The sequence below is a fragment of the Anas platyrhynchos genome, chromosome 1 (assembly GCF_047663525.1).
Source record: "Anas platyrhynchos isolate ZD024472 breed Pekin duck chromosome 1, IASCAAS_PekinDuck_T2T, whole genome shotgun sequence".
Lineage (NCBI taxonomy): Eukaryota > Metazoa > Chordata > Aves > Anseriformes > Anatidae > Anas > Anas platyrhynchos.
The window spans coordinates 200,446,364-200,470,170 of record NC_092587.1 but is presented as its reverse complement, the minus strand read 5'-3'; the positions used below and the strand labels follow the sequence as shown (position 1 = coordinate 200,470,170).

The 23,807-nt window shown below is 35.3% G+C and overlaps 1 protein-coding gene across 31 annotated transcripts in view; it reads right to left on the bottom strand.

Annotated features, from left to right (window-relative positions):
* The window catches only part of DLG2 (discs large MAGUK scaffold protein 2), a 1,031,289-nt gene that overhangs the window by 302,710 nt on the left and 704,772 nt on the right, over positions 1-23,807 (bottom strand). For all 31 annotated transcript variants that reach the window (XR_005264704.2, XR_005264705.2, XM_027462397.3 and 28 more), the window contains one exon: positions 19,531-19,700. Coding sequence is in view for 28 of the 31 variants with exons in the window: in XM_027462397.3 (XP_027318198.1) it covers positions 19,531-19,700 (170 nt within the window). In the remaining 3 variants the exon portion in view is untranslated. The remainder of the gene's footprint in view (positions 1-19,530; positions 19,701-23,807) is intronic.

Here is a 23,807-nt window from a genome sequence, read left to right as displayed (position 1 = left end):
TTATTAATCCCTACATTCTGGCTGTCATTGCATCACCTTTTCATACTACTGAACTGGCAGAGATGCCAGATTTCAGTACAGCCTGCACTGAGGATGCAAGTGGACAGCATACACAAGACTTCCATAAGCATGGCAAGCACACTTGTGACCATGACTGCACACTGTTTGACAGTTGTGATTACACAGCAGGCAAAGAAAATCCCTTCCTTGAAAGTCAGCACTGTTTGCACAGCAGCACTGATGCCTCTCTCCAAGGGAATGGGCCCTTCAGTCACGTCAGGAGAGAGGGCTTGCAGCTTTTCTGCACAGAGGAAGATTTTGGTCAGAATTTTTAGTGGAAAATAAACAGAAAAAAATTGCCTCTTACTCTTTTTACCTGCACAAATTTTAAACACTGCAAATTCAAATTTTAAAATAAATCTTAATAAAAAGTTAATTTTCATTTTAACTATTCTTAATTTAATAAAATTAAAAATGTTAATTGAAATTTAAAACACCATAGTGACACAATCTGGCTGCACAGCCCTGAGTAGGGACCTGTGGAAGTCTGCTCTCACTGCATGCTTGAGAGATGAGAGTCAGGAGAGAGTCAGGAGAGAGAATGATCCCACAGAGATTAAAATCTCTTCAATGCACAGATGCATGCACACATTCATGCTGATGCTGCCCCAAATAGCTCTCTGAATGACTAAGGGCTTGGAGGGATAGCAGCCAGCTAACACTGAATGGAGGAGAGACTGTGGTAGTAGTGTGGTTGGTGACTTAAATGGTGGTGACAACCAGATGATTTTGGTACTTTGATTAAGTCTACCTAAGCAGGTTTGAAACCTCCATTTCAATTTTTACACAGTGCTATCCATGCCATCAGGTTGCATATATAATTTTAAAATTCAGCTAGCACACCACTACCGACAGTTTCTTACAGCTGTTCCAGATCAGTGGGGTGCTGGAACACCTGGCAGGCTCCCTGTATAACACTGATTTTTCTGAGCTCACTCTTGATCTAGGGGTGCAAGATACTACAGCTTTCCTCTGGGATTCATCTCAATCCTCTAAGACCCAGAAAAGTCAGAAATGAAGAAAAGTCCAGAATATATTAATAATCCTTGAGGCTATTTCAGGGATTTTTTGCTGACATTGTTCTGGTCTCTATGCCTGTTCAGAAGCAATTTTAAACAACTACAACTCTTCTCCAACTGCTTTTTTATTCTTTTGGGCAGAAAAACCAACCAACAACAACAACAAAAACAAACATGCAAACAAACAAACAAAAAAAAACACACAAAAACATTGCAGTAGAAACCATTGGGTTGTAACAGTAAGAAAGGAATCTGTTCTCAGGACATGGGGTTACACTTCTGGTCTCAGAAAGAAATGTTTACATTGCCCACTTTGAGTAGATGATGGGGAGGAGAGATTATGATGCAAGTGTTAATGTACATGCAACACAGTGAGAGCAGGCTCAAAAACAATCACTCAGTAGATACAGTAGGTAAAACATTGGTTTTACACTATCATAACAGTAAAGCTCATCTTTCTGTAATTGTTAATAAAACCTTAAAAATGTGTTTGTTAAATTATATTTCTGTTTGTACAAATTAAAAAACAAAACAAAACAAAACAAAACTGTCTAAAATACAAATGGAAACCATTCCTTCTTTTCCAATCAGTTTTACACTTAAATATCTTTCCCATTACGGACTTCTTGCCTGCATATACTCATCCCCAAAGATTCATTACCTCCTGATGTAGCTGAAAAGAAGAAAACAGCAAGCTAGGAAAATACATTTAGAGGCTCATTAGAAATGGTATTTATTCTATATTTCTACATTTATTCATATTAATTTATTCAAATTTGGAATAAATTTCCCAGAAAGCACAGACCAGCAATGGCCTCATTGCACAACAGGAATTCTCAAGAATATTTCAAAATTTATCTTGAAAAGATAAGGCAGTATTCCTAATTATTCACAATAAGCAGATTTTTAAAGCATTGACAAGGATTTAAGTTCACTAAAAATCATATTAAATCACAGTCACAATTTTAGTAGCTTAAATGCAAGAGAGAGGAGATGATTTTGTTTTTGACATCTACTGACACTCCAAGAATTAAAGCAACCAGTTTAGCTCTTTCAGAAAAAGGCACAATACACCAAGTCTAAACATTTCATGTTAAAAACAGTCAAATGATGCTTTTAAAAATTTGAAAATTACTGACAAATAGAGCTGAGATATGCCACTTAGTATTAACTGCTCATGATTTTATTTTTTGAAATGTCTTTTCACCTCTCTCATTTCCATGCAATGTTTGTGTATGCCTACACTGGAGCTGCATATGTACACTGATTTCACGTTCACGCAGGAAGTTTCTGCACATTTTTGGTGCATCCACAAGTACAAACAGTCCTCATATCCAGAGTCACCAAAAATCAGAATTTTAGATTAGGGCAGCTATCATCTGTCTCCCTGCTTCTGTGAAAGCATCATTTACATCTTGCAGGGAACAATGTTAAACACGGCATAAGTGACTGTGCTGTGTTGAATGTCATATGAATGGACTGTTAAAGACTATCCTTTCTCTTTTTCTCATTCTATTTGTTTCTGCATTAGCAGCATGTTTCTTGACAGGGGTTTGTGAGGAGGGGGTGCTTTATTCCATCCTCAACACTACCCTTTAATTCAGTGGAAAAATCAGCTGGAAAAACCTGATCAAAGATGAAGCAGTAAGCTGTCATAATTGGCAGCAGAAAACCAGAAGGGGGGTTGCAGCATGCGTTTTTAAGATTGTAATATGCTGACCTAGAACTGCACTACTGCCAAAAGAGGTAACTCTGCTCTCCTCCCTGCCCTTGGCCACACTTCCCCACTGCATGCCTTGTACCAGCCGTGAAAATTTCTAGCCAAATAAATTAGCAGCTGAAAATGGCACAAAACCACAGACAAACTGGTCTGAATCACAGACCAGGTGCATGTTCATCAACACCTACAGAGGCGGCAGCAGGGGCTGGCAGCAGAGGACAATGTTGGACCCCAAGTCCTTTTTCCTGGTGGCACAGCTTTCCACAGGGCACATTAGGAAAGTTGTGACTGCTGCGGAGTGCAGGCAAATTGAACCTGGGGGATGTGCTAAGAACGAAAGATGCAGGAACAGAAGATGGAGACAGGAGCACAGAAACAGCTGTTTAGACCAGCAGAGCACAGAGAACATTTCAGTTAAAATATGCCATTAGAGCCTGAGGCCTATAGGGAGGAAAGGGAACAATAAAACTGCTCTCCTTAGCTTGAGAGAAAGAGAAGTTAGCAATCACAGGTTTGTAATGCTCCTGAGAACTAAGACAGATCTGATATCATTATAAGTGAAGAAAACAGTGAAATAGTGATGCTTATTCAATATTTCTCCATTTTTTGCTCTGGCAGATATACTGGTATATGAACCTTTCCTGACTAGAGAATGAAACATAAAGCCTTTAACTCATCCTTTCAAGACAAGCACTGGGCTCAAGAAAGATGGGTTTAACCACCTTTGGTTGCCCTGATAGAATGGCATTTAATTCAGGGAGTATTCATGCATATATTTGAAAGCAGTGGGAAACCTTGTTTTTACCTTACACAAGTTTTTAAGATAATTAGACTCGTTACCATAATTATGTTTTTGAGTTGTATTTATTTTAACTGCACCCCCTGTTCAAAATGTTCTTTTCCCTCAAGATGTATCTCATAATCAGGTCTGTAAGGTTATCAATCTGAGGCAGAAGTATCTGGAAATGGGATCAGCATCACTGGGCTGGATCTCACTGGTGTAAAACCTAGAGAAGTTCCTTTTCCCTAACCTTCTCGTCTCTCCACCTGACAATTTATATGAAATCTTGAAGGTTTTTTTTCACCTTCCAGTTCTGCTTGGCTATTAAATTTCACTTGACTCTATTTATTTATTTATTTATTTTTAAATACAAGTCAATTCCAGGACGTAACTTTTGGACCTAAGAAATAAAAATCATATCTCATGGATTCTCTGCAGGCAGTTACACAAACCTGGAATGCACTGACAAGATCCAAAAATCTGCTATTGCTTTAACAATACATATTCAGTTGGGATCAAACTGTGAAATAAAGTTCACTTTCTACGCACAAGGAATACCAGTTGTTTCAACCAAATCTATGCTGACAGTCAATCATAGTTTGGCTGTCATTAACAAATAGCACCTACATCATTTTCAGCTTAGTTTACTATGAACTACTGCAATTACTGACAGCAGCACAAATTATTTCACCTCCTAATAATGCTGAATGAAAAGCACTTGATCCTGTAGGTGTGGAAACCAAGATATGTTTTAAAGTAGTCATGTTTTAAAGTAGTCATTATTATTAATATATATTATTATTTTTAAACATGGTACTATATAAAGCCATGCTTTTCTCACCATTGTTTTCAGATCAAGATTCAGTCTTGAAACATGAAATAATTATTCTAATTCACACACACACAAAAGAAAATATTTGCTGTGTGTAACGTTATATATCAATATACAATAATAATAATATATCCGAGTACAGCTAGGTCACTACTTTCTAAGTTGGATGGTTGTTCTAGCCAAATATTTAGTAAGTTTTCACCAATTAAATGGAGAAAGAAGAAGCATTTTGTCAGGTTGGGATTTGTTTAACAACCATAAATGTCAGGGAGAGACTCATCAGTTTCTTTTGTTCATCCTCCATTCAAAGAGGGGAATTTAGCATTTATCTTCTTATCCCTGTTGCAAAGCTGAACAGAAATACTTTCCTGAAAAGCTCTCTGCCAATTATATTGAAGCTTGAAAATACAAAATGAAATCAAAGTTCATCTTGTATCCTCTTATCTATTTGCAATCAACCCATATATAAGACATCATCCATTCAGTTCCTTCCTCTTTAAAAATACAGACAGAAATCAAGACACAAATTCACTTTTTTTTTTTTTTTTTTTTTTTTTTTTAATGTAAGGCAATTTATAGAGCCCTGCTGTTAAAAATTTACAATTACATAGATGATACAGAAAAAAGAAAAGACATGGTGCTTACTGAAATATACTAATAAGGTGAAGGCATGCTGAAAACAGATTCATAAGTCATTGGTCTTTGCTTTGACAATTCTTTTCTCTCTGAAACTATACCTTGGCCCCTTAGTTCTGTTTATCAATGATATTTTCTTGCAGCACACTTAAGGAAGTGAAACAAAAATGCTTTATTTGCCAGTGAGAAGCATCCTCTACCCTCATAGAGTAAAATCAGACATTTGTGTCTCCTCAGAAATTATGTTAAATGTTTGCTGAGGGAGTTATACTCTTATACATTACTAGAAACTTAACATGAACCCATATTTGAAATCTGTACTCAGAAGTACAGATCTTTCCAGACAGGTCCCTGAGCACATAAGATTTTCTAAAAGCTTGTGCTTAACAGTGTGGAGACTCAGACTATAACACTTCAATGTGATCGTTTCAGGCTGGGTTACACTACAGATTTTCTCTGAATAAGGGTTTTCCTGACACTTTTTATCAGAGAACTTCATTAGATACATTAAAACACAAGACCCTGCTATTAGTCCCCCTAGGGGTTCTATCACAGGGTGTTAACATGGTCTTTGCCTCAGCTATTTTAATTAATAATAGTGCCTGAATCTCCCTGCAATACCAGAGGTAGGGTGTCCGGGAATGGCATACACAGCTTCCCTAATGAAAAGTGAAACCCTGGGGAAAAGAATGAATGCGGTGATGTGTTGATTTATTCCTAGACCATTTCTTGGCCACCCCTTGGAAATTTTAGGCAGTTCTTTGGATGAAAAGACTCATCCTAGTGAGACCCACAGATGCATAACCCAGACCCTAAAAGATTGATTTTAGATGTAAAGAAATGCAGCTTTATTTACACATGGAGAAAAGCATTTTATCTGCAGTCAAGACTTAGCATTAAAAGCTTTAGTACAGTCCAAAGCAAAGGAGTCCTGGCCATCCTCCAAATACTGAAGCCTGCTGTGAGAACAGCCTTTGACAAAGAACCAGCCATATACCTGACCAAGATGTTTGTAAGGAGCATGATCCTGACTTGAGCAACAGGAAAGTTGAAAAGCAGAGAAACGCTAGCCTGTTGTGAGTGAAAAAAATGCAGGCTGAGACTGCAGTTTACCTGTTGCAGTATTCATTAATAGTTTCACATGTGAAGAAGTTTCTTTTCTAAAATTGTTTTATTGCTCTTAGCCACAAGTAAAGAAAGAGGGAAATCAAAAACACTAAATTACAGTCGACAACTGGCACATGAATTGTGTGTGTTTTTTGCGTGGAAGACACCCTCTTTATTTCTGCAGGTACGGACTTTAATAGCCCTGTGCCTACTGTTTATCTTCATACTGCAGTGAAAAGAGAAAATTTTGTTATGATCACAGAGTCTTGGGGTTGCAAGAGACTCAACAGATTGTTTATTCTATCTCCTTGTCCCAAGGCAGAACCAAAGACAATTGCACCGTGTCTAACAAATGGCTGTTCAGCACACTTGGATATTTCTACTGCTAGGGACTTGGTGACCTGCCTGGTAATCTATCATACCACAATCCTCATTTGTCCTAAAATGCAATCAGTCTTGCTTATCGTAATTTGTCTACTAAGCTTTGTTCCACACCCTCCCTAGGGGGCACACAGAGCAAACTCACTCTTCAAAGATGTGCTGTAAAGCAAGAAGATTGCTATCAGGGGCCCATAAGACCCTTCTAAGTCTTTGGTGTTTCACATAAATGACTAGATCACTCGTTCTTTCCTTGTAGGACAGGCTTTTTAAATCTCTGATCATTTTTACTGCGCTCCCCTGGAGTCCTTCCAGCTGGTCCACACCTTTCTTGAAGTGGAAAGCTCAAAGGCTGAGCTCTCCAGCTCAGTCTTTACCTGTGAAGGATGAAAGGATTTCTTATGTCTTATAAACTATACCTCAATTTATAAATCACAGTATAGTGTTTGAATGTTTTATCGCAGCACGATGTTTAAAAGACAAGATGCTACAGCTAACAATGTCTTACATCCTTTTCTACAGGATTTCTGTCTGGACAGTTTTCTGTTAAGCACTGTTTATTGCATTACTTGATTATTTCTGCTGAAAATACCATGTATTTATCCCTGCTGTTACAATTTTTTTCTTTCTTTTTTTTTTTTTTTCTTTCCTGACCACTTTCAGTATTAAACTCTCTCAGCACATGGTGTCATCTGAGAAAAATGTGAAAGAGTTGCAAAAGAGGAGTATGACATCCTCTGGTAACATTACTCTTCAAACTTTTTCTAGGTGCTTGAGAAAAGATTTACTACTTTCTCTGGCATTCTGAGAATCTGAAAGCAAACATGGCTTTATATTCCCATCACTTTCCTTGTTCACTTCAGTGAAAATATGTTTTCTGTTTGCTCTTCCCAGTTTTTCCCTTTGCCTTCTCTACACAAGTGTTTAAAAACAACCCCTGTTAGCACTGGTTTCATCAGCCACATCTGAGTGGTCTGGGATCAAGATCTTCAGGGCCTGCAAAGTGTTAAAATATCTAACATCCTTATGTGCTGCCTGGCCTGCTGCTTCTTCATTTGAGGTTGAGGTCTTTCCCCTCTGTCACTGGTTTTAATCATGATAACAATCTTATCACAGATGACCTTTTTGTGAAAATTGATACCAGCACTTTTTATTATTTTCCCTCAAAAGCACCTGTCATCTCAGCATTCTCTCTCTAACTACAAAGTACATCTCTAAATTACAGTCATTTACACCACATTACAAAAAGGATGTGATTTGCTATTATAGAATTTATCAGTATTAATTTGAAATAACTTTCAGAAATTTTGGCTATAGCATTTGACAATTATTAGAATTTAGAAACAATGCACATCCTACCTACAGACTATTGGTAAGATTCAAAACTACCCTACTATTTACACTGAGTTCATTTTTTGATTATAATACAGGAAACATAAACATGCCTACACTAAACTTTACTAAATTATTTACTGTAACTTTATGCTTCCTTATTTCAGTTTTCTCTATTGGAGTGGCTAATATGCCATTCTATTATTTTCATAAGACATCCTAAAAACTGTTTTGTGTAACAAATAAAGCAAAGCAAAGAATAAAGAACAAAGAAAAAAAAAGTCTATTATATCCTATTTGCAAATATATCTTTCCAAAATAAAAACTTCAAGCATACCCTGAAGATACTGTTCTTTTAGCTTACGCAACATATCTTCTATCATGTCCCAAAGACATGATAGAAGATATGTCATAATGCCCTATTTTACATTCTCTTCATTTTTGTCATAATGCCCTATTTTACATTCTCTTCAGCTCTAAGATCTTGCTTTACAACTGTTTCTTACTATCAAAGGAAACAATTGAACAAAATTGTTTCTAAAGAATCCATGAGCAAGCTTCTTATTTGTTCACAGAAATCACTACTGAAAATTCAGAAGCCAGCATCCCAGGTACTGAACCTGGGTTCATGCTCTTGGAATACTTTGGATATGTATTTCTCGTTCCACTGTAAGTTGCCTCCACATATATATTTTGCCTATATTTTGTAAGTTCTCATTTGTGCATTTGTCTTAGAAAACAGAAACTAAAGGTTGAAGTATTAAGTAGTCTTCTTGCTTTTCTGACTTTCTTAAAGTCAGACAAAAATGTTCTCTGGAAGAGGTCACAGGATTTTTTATTTTATTTTATTTTATTTTTTGTTCTTTCAGACACCAAATGTTTTGTATTAAGAAAAATATATCACCCTGTCATTGTCCCAAGTGTCAGAAAAGATCTTAAATGAGTCTCTGCAAAAAGAAGAAAAAGAAGTGATACTCTCATGAACTGTAAGGCTTTAACTGCTCACTTGAAAGAACAGTTGAAGAGCAGCTGTCTGTGTGCCAATGATCACAAGCCTTTGGCAAAGCAAAACTGAACTTTGCTTCTGCAATAAGCCTGATCTCAGTGTATCTGCAATACAGAAACCTCTGCAAATCAGAGGTTTCTTTGTACATGTGACTGATGCAACACATGCAGTACCAGAATTTTTGTGCACTGGAGTCCCAGAGTTTTTTGTCCCATACCTTAGGATGACACAGCTGGAAAGTAGAGTCAACTGCAGAGACAACTTTTTTCATAGCAAAATGCCAAGAATCTTCTTTCATCCAAACTACAAGAGAGACTGCTATTTCTAGGAATATTACTATGATATTTAAAGAAACAAAACAAACAAGTAAAGAAACCCTAACTGATGGAAGAAAAGCAGTTTTCCCTATAGTATTTTAGCTTTAACTTACTATTTGCTCTTTTTTTTTTTTTTTTGACAATTTGTCCAACACCTTTGGATTTTTTTTTAATTTTTTTATTTTTTTTTTTACACATGTTTATAGCTGGTTGCTACTTTTTAGCTGTCACCTAGATAGAAACCAAGTTGCATTATTTCTTCTGTTTTCGTTATGGCTGACTATAATTATAGACAAGCTTCAAAATACTGAAAGCAAAATGAGGGTGACAGACCTGCAGAAAGGACTTGGATATAGTACGCGGAATAGACAGATGAATGACTATTTGCAATTAATCACTTTGGCATCTGGCTTCTGACTAATCCAGCTACTCCCTTCAGAGATGCTTTAATATACTTCCTTCCTTTTTTTTTTTTTTTCTTTCACCAGCTGGTGGAAACAAAATAATATCAAAAATCTTGAATATTTTTTTAAAAATAAGCTGCAGGTTGATATTTTATTTACTGTATAAATCCAATCTGTAAAGCTTGACTCAGCTTTGTCACTCTACCACCATCAGAATCTCTGAGGCCTATCTCAGAAGACTTAAAATACTGTCTGCCTATGCTTAAATTCAAAAAAAAAAAAAAAAAAAAAAAAGAAAAAAGGAAAAGAAAAGAAAGAAAGAAAAAGAAAAGAATAGATACAGCTCCCCAAGTCAAAAAAATTAATTCAATGCAATTTATTCCTCTGAAGGTGCCTTTAATGGCACTGCAGTAATTTGCTGATTCATGTTGTCTTCAGCAGACAGCAGATTTCTTGAGAAAGATCTGGACATCTAAAAAACTATCAAGAAGACAGAAGTTGCTGTGTAGATAATTAACTGAACAATAAGGGATGAAATCATTGCTCTGTAATTTCACCTGGCTAATTTGCACTTTTGGCCTTATATTCAAGAAAGGAGGAAGCTCTGCAATGAAGCAGCCATAAGGATTCTCAGACTCCTCAGCTGCAAGTGACAGATGTCATGTCAATAAACGTATTCTACAAAGGGTGCTAAGGCCTTAATGTATCTTCTGTTGCATCAGGATGTCACATCAGGCTCAGGGCAATTGCTGTCATATATTTTTTTATTTATTAAAGTGCTGAAAGATCAAGCATAATCATTCCCTAAAACTCACCTGAGGAATTTAAAACTAAGAACATACAGGTGGTGAAAAAAGGCCAAGAAAACTGCCACTCCTTAAACAATTCTCACTCCTCCACTAAGAAAACAGAAAAGATACTGGCCTTCTGTGTACAGAAGGACTTCTTTCCACACCCAGCCCAGTAGTTTAGCAAATGATGCCATTATCCTTCCTCATCTTTTGATTTATTGTGTATCTGGAAATACTGATGAGGTAATTAACATTATGCTGTACTGTCTGATGTATCTCCTCCCTTTCTCTTGATGACCTGATGAAAACAGTGATGGCAAACATAATGAAAGGGATCTTCTCTAACTCCCTTTTAACTCTTACACAGCATTCTGGAGTGGAGAGGGAAATGATGAAAATATTCCCTGACCCAGAAATTCTTAGTCTATAGGAAAAAATGACTACAGACATTGCAAAATTATAAGACCTGCTCTAATTACATTACATTTGGTAAGTAAAAAAAAAAAAAAAAGGGAAAGGAAAAGGAGAAGAAGTTGGGAAATATATCGGGAATTTGCCAACTTGTGTAGCACTTGCCATAGACAAAAAAAAAAAAAAAAAAAAAAACAAACAAAAAAAAAACACAGTGTTTAGTGGTGGAGAAAAGTCCTCAGGATTTCTAAAAATCACAGAGAGAAAAATGCAGTGGTATCAAAAAACATCCCAAAGCTCAGATGCCAAAGTTTCCCAGAGACAAAAGATTTTGCCACAGACAAAAAGATTTTGTGAGGAATTTTCTAGCAGCGCCCCAGTATGTTCCTAGCAATCAGCTAGGAACTGCAGCTGGGAAAGCCATCTAGTAAGGAACTCACTCTGAAGCACTCCCACAAGTACAGGATACATTGAACAAAACTTATTTTTCAAGTGGTCTGCTCTACCTTCACACAGAAGAAAGCCATACAAGCAAAACCTGGAGACGCATCCGTAACTATGTTGATGATCCAAGAGCTGAGCACAGAAATTGAGTGCACCATTCCTCTGTATGGGCAAAGACAAGAAAGCAACATCCTTCCCTCAACTTTCCTGCTTAAGATTACAGAGTTAAAATGGCTAAGGTGTCAAGAGCTGTGTTCAGGGCAGTCTCATAACTCCTGCTAACTCTTGATTCTCAGCAAATGCCTTAAAAGTAACTTTGTCTGCAACAAAAGGGTTGACAACATGTCAGAGAAAATGAGGTCATACAGCTGCACTGTATTACATGGTGTACATAGCCAGAGCTGACAAATTTATCAAGGCAACTGGATAGTAATACAAAATTCCTACCTAACTCAGAAAGGGCAAGTACAGAAGATTTTGTCAGTTGAAATGTCAATCAGCACTTAGTCCCAAAATGGCTGAATTTGGTCTGATGTGACAACTGTTTGATATAACCATTTTCTGCAATTTAATTGCAATTTTAACAACCAACACAAAAGACATACTTTTTTTTTATTTTTATTTTTCTCCACTGAAGACAAAAAGAACCTAGCCAAAGCTGCTTTTTCTTCAAACAAAATCTTAAGCTTTTTGGCATCCGAGCCTACCTGCACATCTTTCTTTCCCAGTGCTGCTGGTTTTGCTCTACTGCAGACACAGTTCATTAAGATGAATCGTATTCTGCTGAAGCTGCCTCATCAGTAAGTACTGCTGAAGCAATTTAGTAATGATCTTAATGCGCAGTGCTGGATTTTTATAGCCATCTCAATTGGCTATTAAAATACAGCACTGCACTTTGAAATTGCTACTGCACCACTTCAGAAATTGTTAGCATGATGGAGTTGCAGAAAGTACTGTTCATTTCAGTAGAAACTTCGCTTGTTATGAATGATTTCTGGAAACTGATACTTAAAATCTACTATGAGATCGGGTGTGCAATTTGCATATTAACCCAAAAGTCTTAGAACTACTTGGAGAGTTTTTAAGAATTGAATAGTTTTGAGGGAAAATGAAGACAAACAAAATATGTATATATAAAACTGCTGCATAGTCTTCCAAGTCATTTTGCTCACTCCTTTATTGAAAATGGAAAATGAAAGGAAAACACACAAAAAAGGAAGTCACAATTATGACAATATAAGATTCCAAACAAGTGACACCCTGCAGCTCATAAGATACCTCTACTTTTTAAATGGTGAGACAACCCACCAGATGGGTGACATTTAAATTCTGTTTCCTTGCTGATGGAGAAAGCCATTACTTTGTCAACTAACTACTTAGCTCCAAAGATAGTTGAATTTGGTCTGTCATGACAACAGTTTGGTACCACCATCGTCTGCCATTTAACTGCAATTCTAACAAACAACACGTCAGATTTACTTTATTTTTGCACTGAATACAAAAAGAAGCTAGCCAAAGCCTGAAAAACTGGAACAGAAGTGCCAATCTAATGACTATTATTATGTGAAAGTACTCTAAATAAACACTACTTTTCTTCAGGAATGAAGGAGCCACTCCACACTGAATGGTTTTTAAGAAATATTTCATATGTGGTAATTTATACAAATGAGATGGCAAGTCTGTAGTGACCAAAGGCACATAAATATTTTATCTGTGCCGTTAAGCAGAATATGATAATAGCAGCAATATGCAGATATCATCACTTAAAGAATGAGGTCCTGAGTCTGAAAAATAAAAGGTGCAGATATAACCTGCCATTTTTTATCCATCGGGCATTGGCAGCATTAATATATCAAAGTATTTTTTAAAAACAGCAAAAGCTTTTATGGCATTATTACAAAGATTTCTAATTTTATGAGTTTCAAGAGAACACCATATTCATGTGATAAACTATGCAGATACTCACATATTCTTATACGAGACAATCTTAGCCTGCAGGGAAACTATGTCTTTTAGAGATGTTAGCTTATAAATGATGATTTTGAATTACTTTCTTAAAATTGGAAAATTATATATTAGTGCTTGATGGAGCACTTTCTGCTGATTGGATGAAATGCAGGTCCCTTCAAGCAAAGACATTTCACAAAAAAATGGTATTTTACTTTAGTTGTAGTGTCTTTTATTCATACCTGTGGTAAGTGATTGTGCATTACAGTAATATGAAGTGAAGCACGTAAATTAGAGTTGAGAATCTAAGTAGTTTGTTAAATCTAGGTTTGGGAATATTTGCCTGCTTTCACATTTTTCTACAGCTCTCTTTTTTACATTTCTCTATTTTACACTGTTTTAGATCAGGATTCATGAAAAAGCTCACAGCATGGAAGGAAAACATTGAAAAACATAAGTGAATTCATAATTGATGAGATCATAAGACTGAAATTTTTAAAAGACTATAAGAAAAGGTTTCTGGCTAATGTAAAAAAAATGCTGAAAACACTTTGGAAATATTAAGACATTTCTTAGCATGAAATTTAAAAAGTTTTGGAAGTTTTAAGCAAATTAACAGAATATTTGCCTAACTTGCCATACAACCCTCCTCCCCCCAGATGCTAAGGATTGCTGAGTGGTATTATTGTCCAGTAAATTAGAAAAAAATAGGCCAGTATAAAAGTGGGAGAGAGCCATACTAATAAAAATATACATATCATCATCAGTCTGAAGGAAGCTTTTGCAAACAGTCATCAAACAGCAAGATTGGAAAGTTCTCAGTGTTCTCTGGAATAGGGAAGGAGATAATTGGGTTTCATTGTTTGCAACTCCCTCTTTCATTTTAAGAGCTCTAACTATTACCTGAGATAAAAAGCTGACCTTTGCCTTTGCTTTAGTAGATAAAAATAATAGGTTTTCTTCTTTCCTTATTGGGATCAGAAATTGTAAACATAAAAACAAACAAACAAAAATGCCAAAAAAACCACAAACAAACAAAAACACTCTATTCTGCTGTCCTGAATTGAACACTTCTTTTTTTTAGAAGACAGTCTTAGCAGAAAATTCAGAAATATGCATACTTCTACCAAACTTTCTGGACTATTTCAGTTATCACTGGAAGCTGGATGCTATGTATACAACAGAGTACAAGCTTTTCCCACAAAGGCCATCAATTCAAACAAAAATACAACTCAACTTCTATGAAACAAGTATGAACTTCTGGAGTAGAGAACATTTCAGTGACAATTACAAGCAAATCTGCAGTGAAATCATACTGTTGGTGAAAATCTCTGTATCTTCTCAAATTTCCATAACTAAGCAATGGGTTAAAAAATATACTACTTAAAGCATACTGATTCTTCTCCTAGTATAGTAGGAAAGCTTCATTACTACGCAGTGACTTTATTCTTTGTCATCAAGAATAAAACAAATAGTTTTGTGAAAAGGAAATCTCCCACATGTTGCACAGTCGCTTCAGGCCACCACAGCAAAACAATGAAATGGAAACTCTGGAACTGGTTATGCCCAATGACTTCATCTAACATTTAGATGAATTTGCATAATTAAAAAAATACATGCATATAAAGCCCTTTGTATTCATCCCATCTTATTTCTGAGTATTTTATTGAGATGCCCAATTTAGGAGCTTAATCTTGGCTGACTAATACTTCTTTTTTAAGAAATTAGATAAGATAAGGAGGATAGCCATCCACAGAGAGATACAGAACTAGGCTAACAGATGTATTAATTTCTAATTTAGAGCTCTAAAACATATCAACACCCCAAGTGAGTTATACAAAAAGTCCCCAAACAGTCCTAATTCAGACAGCAGGAAAGAATAGAAAAATAAGTGCCCCAAAAATATCTTCCATTAGATGCCCAGAGCTGGGCTGGGTGAACCTGATCAAAATGTACCATTGGCCGAATTCACCAGGAATGGAAAAAAAAAACATGCTTACAAAAACAGAAAAAGAGATGTAGCTGCTGATTGTTTCAGAGCCTTTCCATGCAAAACAGAGAGGATAAAACAGAAACTAGCCATCTCTGCAAGATTCAGATGCAGTTCAAACACTGAAAGGATAGTTACTATTGAATTATCATAGAGGATGAGAGAAATTAGTCCTATTTCTCTATAATTTTATTCTCAAACCACCAAAATTTCTAGATATCAGAATAAGTTATGCTTTATATTGGTTTTTTTTTTGTTGTTGTTGTTGTTGTTTTGTTTTTTTTTAATGTTTTTAGGTCTGCCATTTTTTTTCTCAAGTTCCCTGGTTACTCAGCTGTTTTGCCTAGCTTCATTTTTCCAGCTGTGTTGTCTTTTAAGATGTTACATTTCCTAAAGAACTGAGGTCAGAAGTTTATTAAGAAACAGAAACAGTGTTTTCTGGCTTTATTTTTTTTTTCCTGGTATATAATAGAGCTTGATATCAGTTAGGTATTGGTAGAATCATAGAACCACAGAATATCCTAAACTGGAAGGGACCCACAAAGATCATCAATTCCAACTCCCGGCTCCACACAGAACCACCCAAAAATCAGACCCTACGTCTGAGAGCATTGTTCAAATGCTCCTTGAACTTCAGCAGGCTCAGTGCTTTGACCACTGCTCTGGAGAGCCTGTGCTAGTGCCCAACCACCTTCTCAGTGCAGAACCTTTTCCTAACACCCAGACTGACCCTCCCCTGTCCCAACTCCATGCCATTCCCTCAGGTCCTCTTGCTGTCTGCAGAGAGCAGAGCTCAGCGCCTGCCCCTCCGCCCTCCTTGTGAGGGAGCTGCAGGCCACCATGAGGCCTACTCTGCTCTGGTCTGTACGAACCAAGGGACCTCAGCCATCCCCCATCCATCTTCCCCTCTAAACTTCACCATCTTCATAGCCCTTCTTCAAACGCTCTCTGATAGTTTTATTTCCTTCTTGTACTCTGGTGCCCAAAACTGCATACTGTACTCAAGGTGAGGCCTGAAGTTTGCAATTCACTGGTCATAAACAGTGCAAAGCTTTTCGTAGACTTTTAGAGGAATCTAATACAGAAGTTATAATAAACACCAAAAATCAACTTTAAATTCCTTTGTTTTGAATGTCTGCCCATTTGTTCCCCAGAAACAAAAGCTGTAGTGTATGTAGTGTATATAATCCATTCTCATTACTGTTAGCCTTATTATATTTCAATACAGAGCAAGAAAAACATATCACTTACGGACAGGGTTTTCAATAGTGTCTAAATTCCATTGATTTTCAACAGGAAAGCTCCCTTGCATATCCTTCCTCTGTCACAAACCTCAGCTACTGCAAAGATACTGACTGCTATAACCTGCAGAGAGTCCTGAGTGTCTGAAGTAAAACACCTACTGTTTATTAAATACTAAGCAAAGCCATAACAGTGAATCATTAAAATTGTATGTGTGACTGAAGAGACATAAAGGAGGCATAGAAAAGACAATCTCCTAAGCACACAAAAGACAGAAAGATCCTGCAATGATCTGAGTTAGCAATTAAGTTCCAGACACTGACTATAGACATCAGCCAATATTATCAATCAGGTGTGGCAAACTGATGAATGCACAAATTTAAATATCTACATAGCTGCAGTTCTGTTTGAAACCTCAGTTCTCGATGGTGAAACTCATTTGTGTCTTCATTTATTTCTTTTCCAAAAAAAATCGAGTGAAAGAGTTACACTGATTTTTATTACACATGATGCTTGGACAGCTTTTGTAAAGCAGCAGGAGCAATTGCACTCAGACCTCAATTTGAAAGGGCCCAAGTGCTTTACCACTTGCCAGCATATGGCCTTTCCCTTGCCATATGCCCAAAGCCATTGCTACAAAATGCATATATAACTTCTTATGTTCAAAACAGATTTGCAAAATTAACCTTTGTCTTTTATATGCTGGTTGTTGGCTAGAAAAACTAACATATATTAAAAAATATCCAACCTTTATGAACTCATAGCTTGCAATACCCTTGTTCTGAATACTCAGATGAAATTGAAAGAATATTTTTATGAAAAGCCTTGCAAATTTCCTTCAAGTGCTGAAAGATATGATCTACTATATATAACTAGAAAAGCTAATGATCTGCAAGTTTAAGTTTTTACTGGGGAGCTAAGAGTTGCTTTCATTTGGTAAATTCTCAATGCAGAAAGATGAACTCAGTAATTTACTGACAGAAGCAGACAGAAAAAGAAGCATCTGAAAAGACCTGCTGCTTCAAATTTAGTGCAAAACAGTTGCCTTGTCTAAAAACACATTCACCTTTAGTGCAAAACAGTTGCCTTGTCTAAAAACACATTCACCTTTCTTACTTTATGAATAAGCTTATGAGTAGGGAGGCAGGAGCTGGTGCATGGACTACCAGGCAAAAAGTTTTGTGTTTTTTTTGTTTTTTTTCAAAAAACTATCTCAGCAACTTTATTTATTTATTTTTTTCTAACCAAGTTTCCAGTTAAATTATTTTTATAATATTGAAGTGAAAATTTAAAAAAGATATTCGGCTTAGCAATAAAATTCAGTATTTATAGCACATAACCGTAGTAAACTTCTTATTCATAAACATATGGCTGCAAAATCGATATTTGTAGCACTAAGAAGCAAAGCTTCTTTAGCTTATCATAAAAAGCATTTTTTTTTTGTATCCTCTCTATTTTGTGGAAATAGATAAATATAAAAATAAGTACTTGCAGGCACACAATCAAAGCAAACATCTTGCAAGAAAGTTATTAATAAATGATTGCCTTTCCTGTCCATTTCCACAATGCTGCTATAATTTGGTCATGGTAAATAACTTTTCTGTTTCATCACTATCTGAAAGGATATGTTAATTTTAGTTTAGTTAGCCTTAGGTTACTCAAAATGACTGTCAATTTGTTTAATTCCAAAGCTTTAAAACCACTGCTGCCTGCACTAATATTCTGATTTCATAGACATAGGAAATCTCAACAAATATGCTTTTCTGTTAGAAAGACAGTTCAGCATTGTAATGACCACAAGAATCCAGACTTTGAGGGTTTAGCTTAAGATGTATGTTTAAATCTACCATGCTGTTTGCCAAGAGTAGAGGATGATATTTTAGGTCTCACAGAAAACCATTATATACACAGAAGAGGTATAGTATAGATGATATCGAAAACAGTGAACCATCTCTGCTTGATTCTCAACAATTCTAAGTGTATTAGAAACAAAAAATATTACTGGCATCAAAAACTACTTAGAAGTATACTGAAGAATTCATGTGAGATGAAATGTAAAAGAAAGCACTGAAAAAAAAACCTACAGGTTATCCAGTGCAGATGAAACAGGTAGAATAATCTCATATGCATGAAATATATTGGACATGTGAATTAATTCATTTCATGTATATGCTATTAGTTAAAGACTTGCTTAAGAAACAATTATTTGAAGGCAAAAATCTACTGTCTGTTCATTCTATTCTCATACACTGTGAAAAAAAAATAATTTTCTTTGTCCAGAAATTAGATATAAAAGAAAAACAATGATCTAACAGCTAATAGCTGTAAGGAAATTTCAGGCAGGAAAAACAATAAAATTAAATTTGTTAAAAAATAACTTCTGTATGTAGATAATAATAATAAAAAAGCACAAAAAGGAAAGGTGAAAAGAAAATATAAAATTTCACTTCAACAAAGACACTTTACAATTTGTAATGATGCTACTAAAAATTTTTGTGTGGTTTTGTTTGGTTTATTGTGGGTTTTATTTGTTTGTTTGTTTCTGTAGGCTGAAGGTTCTGTTAAAAGTGATAAAGGTGATTTAGGCTAGGGAAGGCCTTCTTCTAGGCTTCCATGGAATTTTGTTGAAGGAAAAAATAAAATTCTTCTATGTATCTAGGTAAATTAGTAGTCCTTGTTCCAGAGATAACTGCAGGAGAAACCATCAACATGAAAACAGAAAGAAGAGGTTGGGTACCAAAGAAATGTTTTTAATAAAGGGAGAATTCAGAAACTCTGCATCCAACACCGAAGGTCCAACACAGAGGAACTTCAGAAGAAATGTATCTACTGTCAATAAAAGCATACTATTTCTGTGTCTTGCATTTATTCTGAAGGTAAGGAGCTATCTCTACAGCAAACATAAAATGAAACAAATCACAGCTTCTTGAATTCTTTATATTCCAGGAAAAGACATGCAACAATGAATTCAAGTTCTACCAACCTAAATTCACTTTATTTCAGTATAGGACAGGTCAACTAGTTAACCAATTGACAAAGTCAGGTCCTATTTGAGCTAAGAGAGAGGTCAAACGTCAAGGTTAAAATTGATGTCTTTTTATGTTCATATTTACCTTTAGGTCCTTTGAACAACTTGATCTCTACCACGGTCTCCAGAATAGGTCTCCTTCGACGAACATACAATCGGACTATGGAGCCAGCCTCTTTTAGGGCCTCCACAGCTTTGCTGTGTGAGACTTCTGACACATCCACCTCATTCACTCGCAAGATGCAGTCATTGACCCTTCAAGAAAAACAAAGAGTAACAGATACTAAATGCTTCAGCTGTTATTTTGGACTGAGTAAGGTTTAGTCAGTAGTATTATAAAACAAAAAACACACCACTGGCAATTTTACCCGATGACGATCTTCATGCAATATACTAAATTAGCAACGAGTTGGAAAAAGAATGCATCTCTCCAAAAGACATCCTGGATTCAAACTAAAGTCTACCTGCTCACCTACATCATACGCAGCTACTCACCTACCACACTCCACTATAAATTGGGGCTGGATCCCCTGGAGTGGAAAAGAACACTAAACATCTCGGTTTTGCAGACTTTATTAAAAGACTTTTTACTAATATCATCTAGTTACAACATTCATGATGCATGCTTCTACTACTACTACCATTGCTCTTAAGGAAATAAGTTCATTTAATTTAATACAGAGAGATCAGCATTCATTAAAATATCTTCTTAAATCTTCTTAAATCTCTCTTCTTCAGCAGAGACAAAAATTCTTAAGTTATCAAAATACAAATGCTGTCCTACAAACAGCAATTTAAAAGAGAATATTTCATCCTAAATAACGTGAGTAAATTTAATTGTTTACGTTTTTACCACAAAATGTTTCTCCAAGATCTGCTGTTTGGTAATAACATTTTTTTTTTTTTAATAGAATACAAAAAAAAAAAATCCCTCATTTTCTTAATTTTGGTTATTTGCTGAGGATTAGCTAATATATTCACCCTCAAAACAACCTAATGAGGTAGAGTAGTATTTTCCATATTTTACAGTTGAAAAGAAAATCTACACTTTGACAACTTCATAGCACCAGGCTAATGTCTTAACTACTGTGCCATCCTTTCTTTGCAAATGTGTGTAAGAAAAGCAAATTCCAAGCAACTAGATGAACTTAAACAATACTGTTCTTATGTGATGAACATTTAGTATGATATGCCTGTAAGTATTTTGGGTACTGAAGAAAAAGGCATATATAAATGAATGTGTTCTTTTGCATGTCTGAAAGGACAATCAGTAAAGAAATTATGGAATGCTAAAAATATTCTCATTTTTGCTGTTTCTATACATAAAGATTGACCATGAAATACAACCCTTTACAGCAAAAGAACACTTGAGCTGGATATTGCTCAGGAGTCTTAGCACATGAAGAAAGAATGAATTGTTCACAAAAGATTATCTGAACTTAGAATGGATTTTTGTTACATTTGAGTGCTGCTGTTTTTGTTTAAAACAAAAACAAAAACAAAGCAACAACAAAAAACACTACTTGAAACTAAAGATTTTTTATGTTATCAGCCTTTTGAAAGAGCATTTACTGGGGGAAATATTGATAACGGACAATTGGTCTGACGTGGAAAGGACTGAAAATTGAAACTCCGGACAAAAAGTGCTGTATTGCAAAGTTTCCAGTTTTTGTTCAATGACTGGATTTCCTGCTTTCTGTCAATGCCAAAAGCATTCATGTGTAATTGTGTGGTTTGGCTGTCAAATTAATAACTGGTCTAATATAAATTGCTTTTTTTCTATTAAATAAATTATGAATGCATCCTGCTACTACTTCCTACTCAGATAGTAATTATGTCTAAACTGCTACTCTGTCTTTCTATTAATACTGCCATATATCTGATTTTTTTCAAATTTCTGATGCTTATTGTCATAGTTAAAATACAGACTATATGAACGTTAATGAAGAAAACACAGGATCCTAGCCATTGGATAGTTATGAAGATGATAGAGTGGGAAAAAAATATAAAAACACTGAAAAGAAGTGTTACATTTCTTTTGTTTCATATACTCTGTGCACTGCATTGATAAATATTGATACTACTCAATAACCCTGTATATCTACAACCTCTCGTAAAGGTTCTATTGACACCTCTGTAAAAGATTAAAAAAAAAAAAAAAAAGATTTCCAGAAAAAGTCAACTAAGGACACGCAATTGTAACTGACCTTGCCAAAATCAGTAAGCCACACACATACTAAATAAAGCATACTAAATAAACCCAGATTAATAGTACTATTGTAGGATGAATGTAAGTGAGATAACACAAAGCTGCTCTGGTGATGTGACTTCACTACAAAGTGTTCTGTTTGTATACTAACTTTTTCAGTGCAGATGTAACTGACACTAATCATCCCATTTAGTTTGCTATGATGAACCCACCTAGTGTGAGATATCCACCTATACCCTTCCAAAGCCATAACTCCTTCACATACACAGGGTGAAAAAAAAAAATAAAAAAAATTGAAGAAAATACATGCACGTGCATCTGAGTGTGTATGTGCATGTGTAAGTACCTATAAATATATAAGTACCTATACATTCTTATGGCTTTAACACAATTTTTAATGGACACGCTGATGCAGCAATAGATCAACACTGATCTCATGGGTGTACAAATATTCATCGAGAATATTCAGACCACTAAAACAGCAGGTCCACTGTGAAATTAAATAAGCTGGTGAACTGATCTTAACCTTCTTTTTATTATTATTAATATAGACACTTTTTAAAATTTTGTACAATCCAGTTAAACTGTAAAGTTTCTACCATACTCAAGTTCTACTCTCTTAGTGACTTGTAAATGCTGCAGCAGTATAAAACTAAAATAAAAATAGCAAAAAATATCAGTAAATCCAGCATCAGAAAATTCTTTTAGCTGTTGAAGTGTAAGGTCTTACCACTTAGAGGATATAATTTTGCTCTTGTGAACAGCCCTCCAGTGTATTTTCCCAGTTTCATTCAGATGTTCATGTAAAAACTATATGGCAAAAATATATTTCCTTTGTTGATACATGAACTCCCTTCCCAATTTATCTTAAAATCTTCCCAAGGTGGGTATACATTCTCTGTGCAAGTTAGTTTCAGGCCCAGCTTCAGACATGTGTTGAACATGCCCATGAACATGGCCCATAATCCAAATATAGTAATACACAAGTCCAAAAAAAAAAAAACAAACAAAAGAGATCCCTATACCAATAACTATATTCATTCCACAAGATCTCCAAGTTGGAGGAAATTGTTCCAACAAATCTAATTTCCACAAGAGATTTTTTTTTAATACTAAAGCATTTATCTTTAGTATCTTTAGTATCAGTACTTTTAAATTATTTCCACTCTACTGATAAACCTTAACACCATATATTTCCTTGAGAAAGGAAGTATGTTCATATGATTACTTTTTAAAATACATATGATAAAAAATGTAAAACTTTCTAATGAAAAAAAACAGAAAATGAAGTTGTATTCTAAGCTATGAGTCTTGCAACAATTAAAAAAATATTTTATTTAATTCTGAACAAAAAGAACTCTTAACAAAAATAGTCTTCAAATGTAGAACTTTAATTGCTGAGGCTTAATAATACAATCTCAGCATCTGCTGATGCTATGGGGTTCACGGAGTTCTTGGCTAAATTTACTCATGTTTCTTTGAAAAGCAACATGTGATTGGAAGTATTTTGGAAACTGCATGTACCAGGTTGAAAAAGAATGAAAATGTTTGCACCATAATTTAAAAGAACATAAGCCTAGAAACAATGTTCATGGTATTGTTTCCTTGAAAAAAGAAGGACTACATATCTCATTTCAGCAAAGCATAGAAGTCTCTGATTTAATTTTGAAGTACGAGTAATGTTATTTCTATTTTAGCCAAAATACTCAAATTGGGACTTCGCATTATGCATATATTTCAATCTATTTAAGTCATCCATGCAGGTTAACTGCTAAATTAAAATTAAGCAAGGCAGCTCTTCCCATGGCATGCTGGCTCATGTAGATGCTGTTACAAAATGTATATATTCTACAAGAATTTGTAGAATAATTCAGGTATGAAGAACTCTGTCTCACAAAACACAGAACATAGTAAGTACATGCTACAATCATGTCAAGACAGTTACAACTGATGCAAGAAATATGAGTGAGATTTTGCCTTTTAGGACAGGGTCAGGGATGCAGAGGTTTACCCATAGCTGTTGCTATCTTAATGAGTGGTTGGATTAATTACAAAGAAATACTATAAGGACTTTTACCAGCTTTGTCCTAAACCTGACTACTTTCATCTGAGTTTTCTGATTACTAATTTCAAGAAACTGTGCAGACATCCTT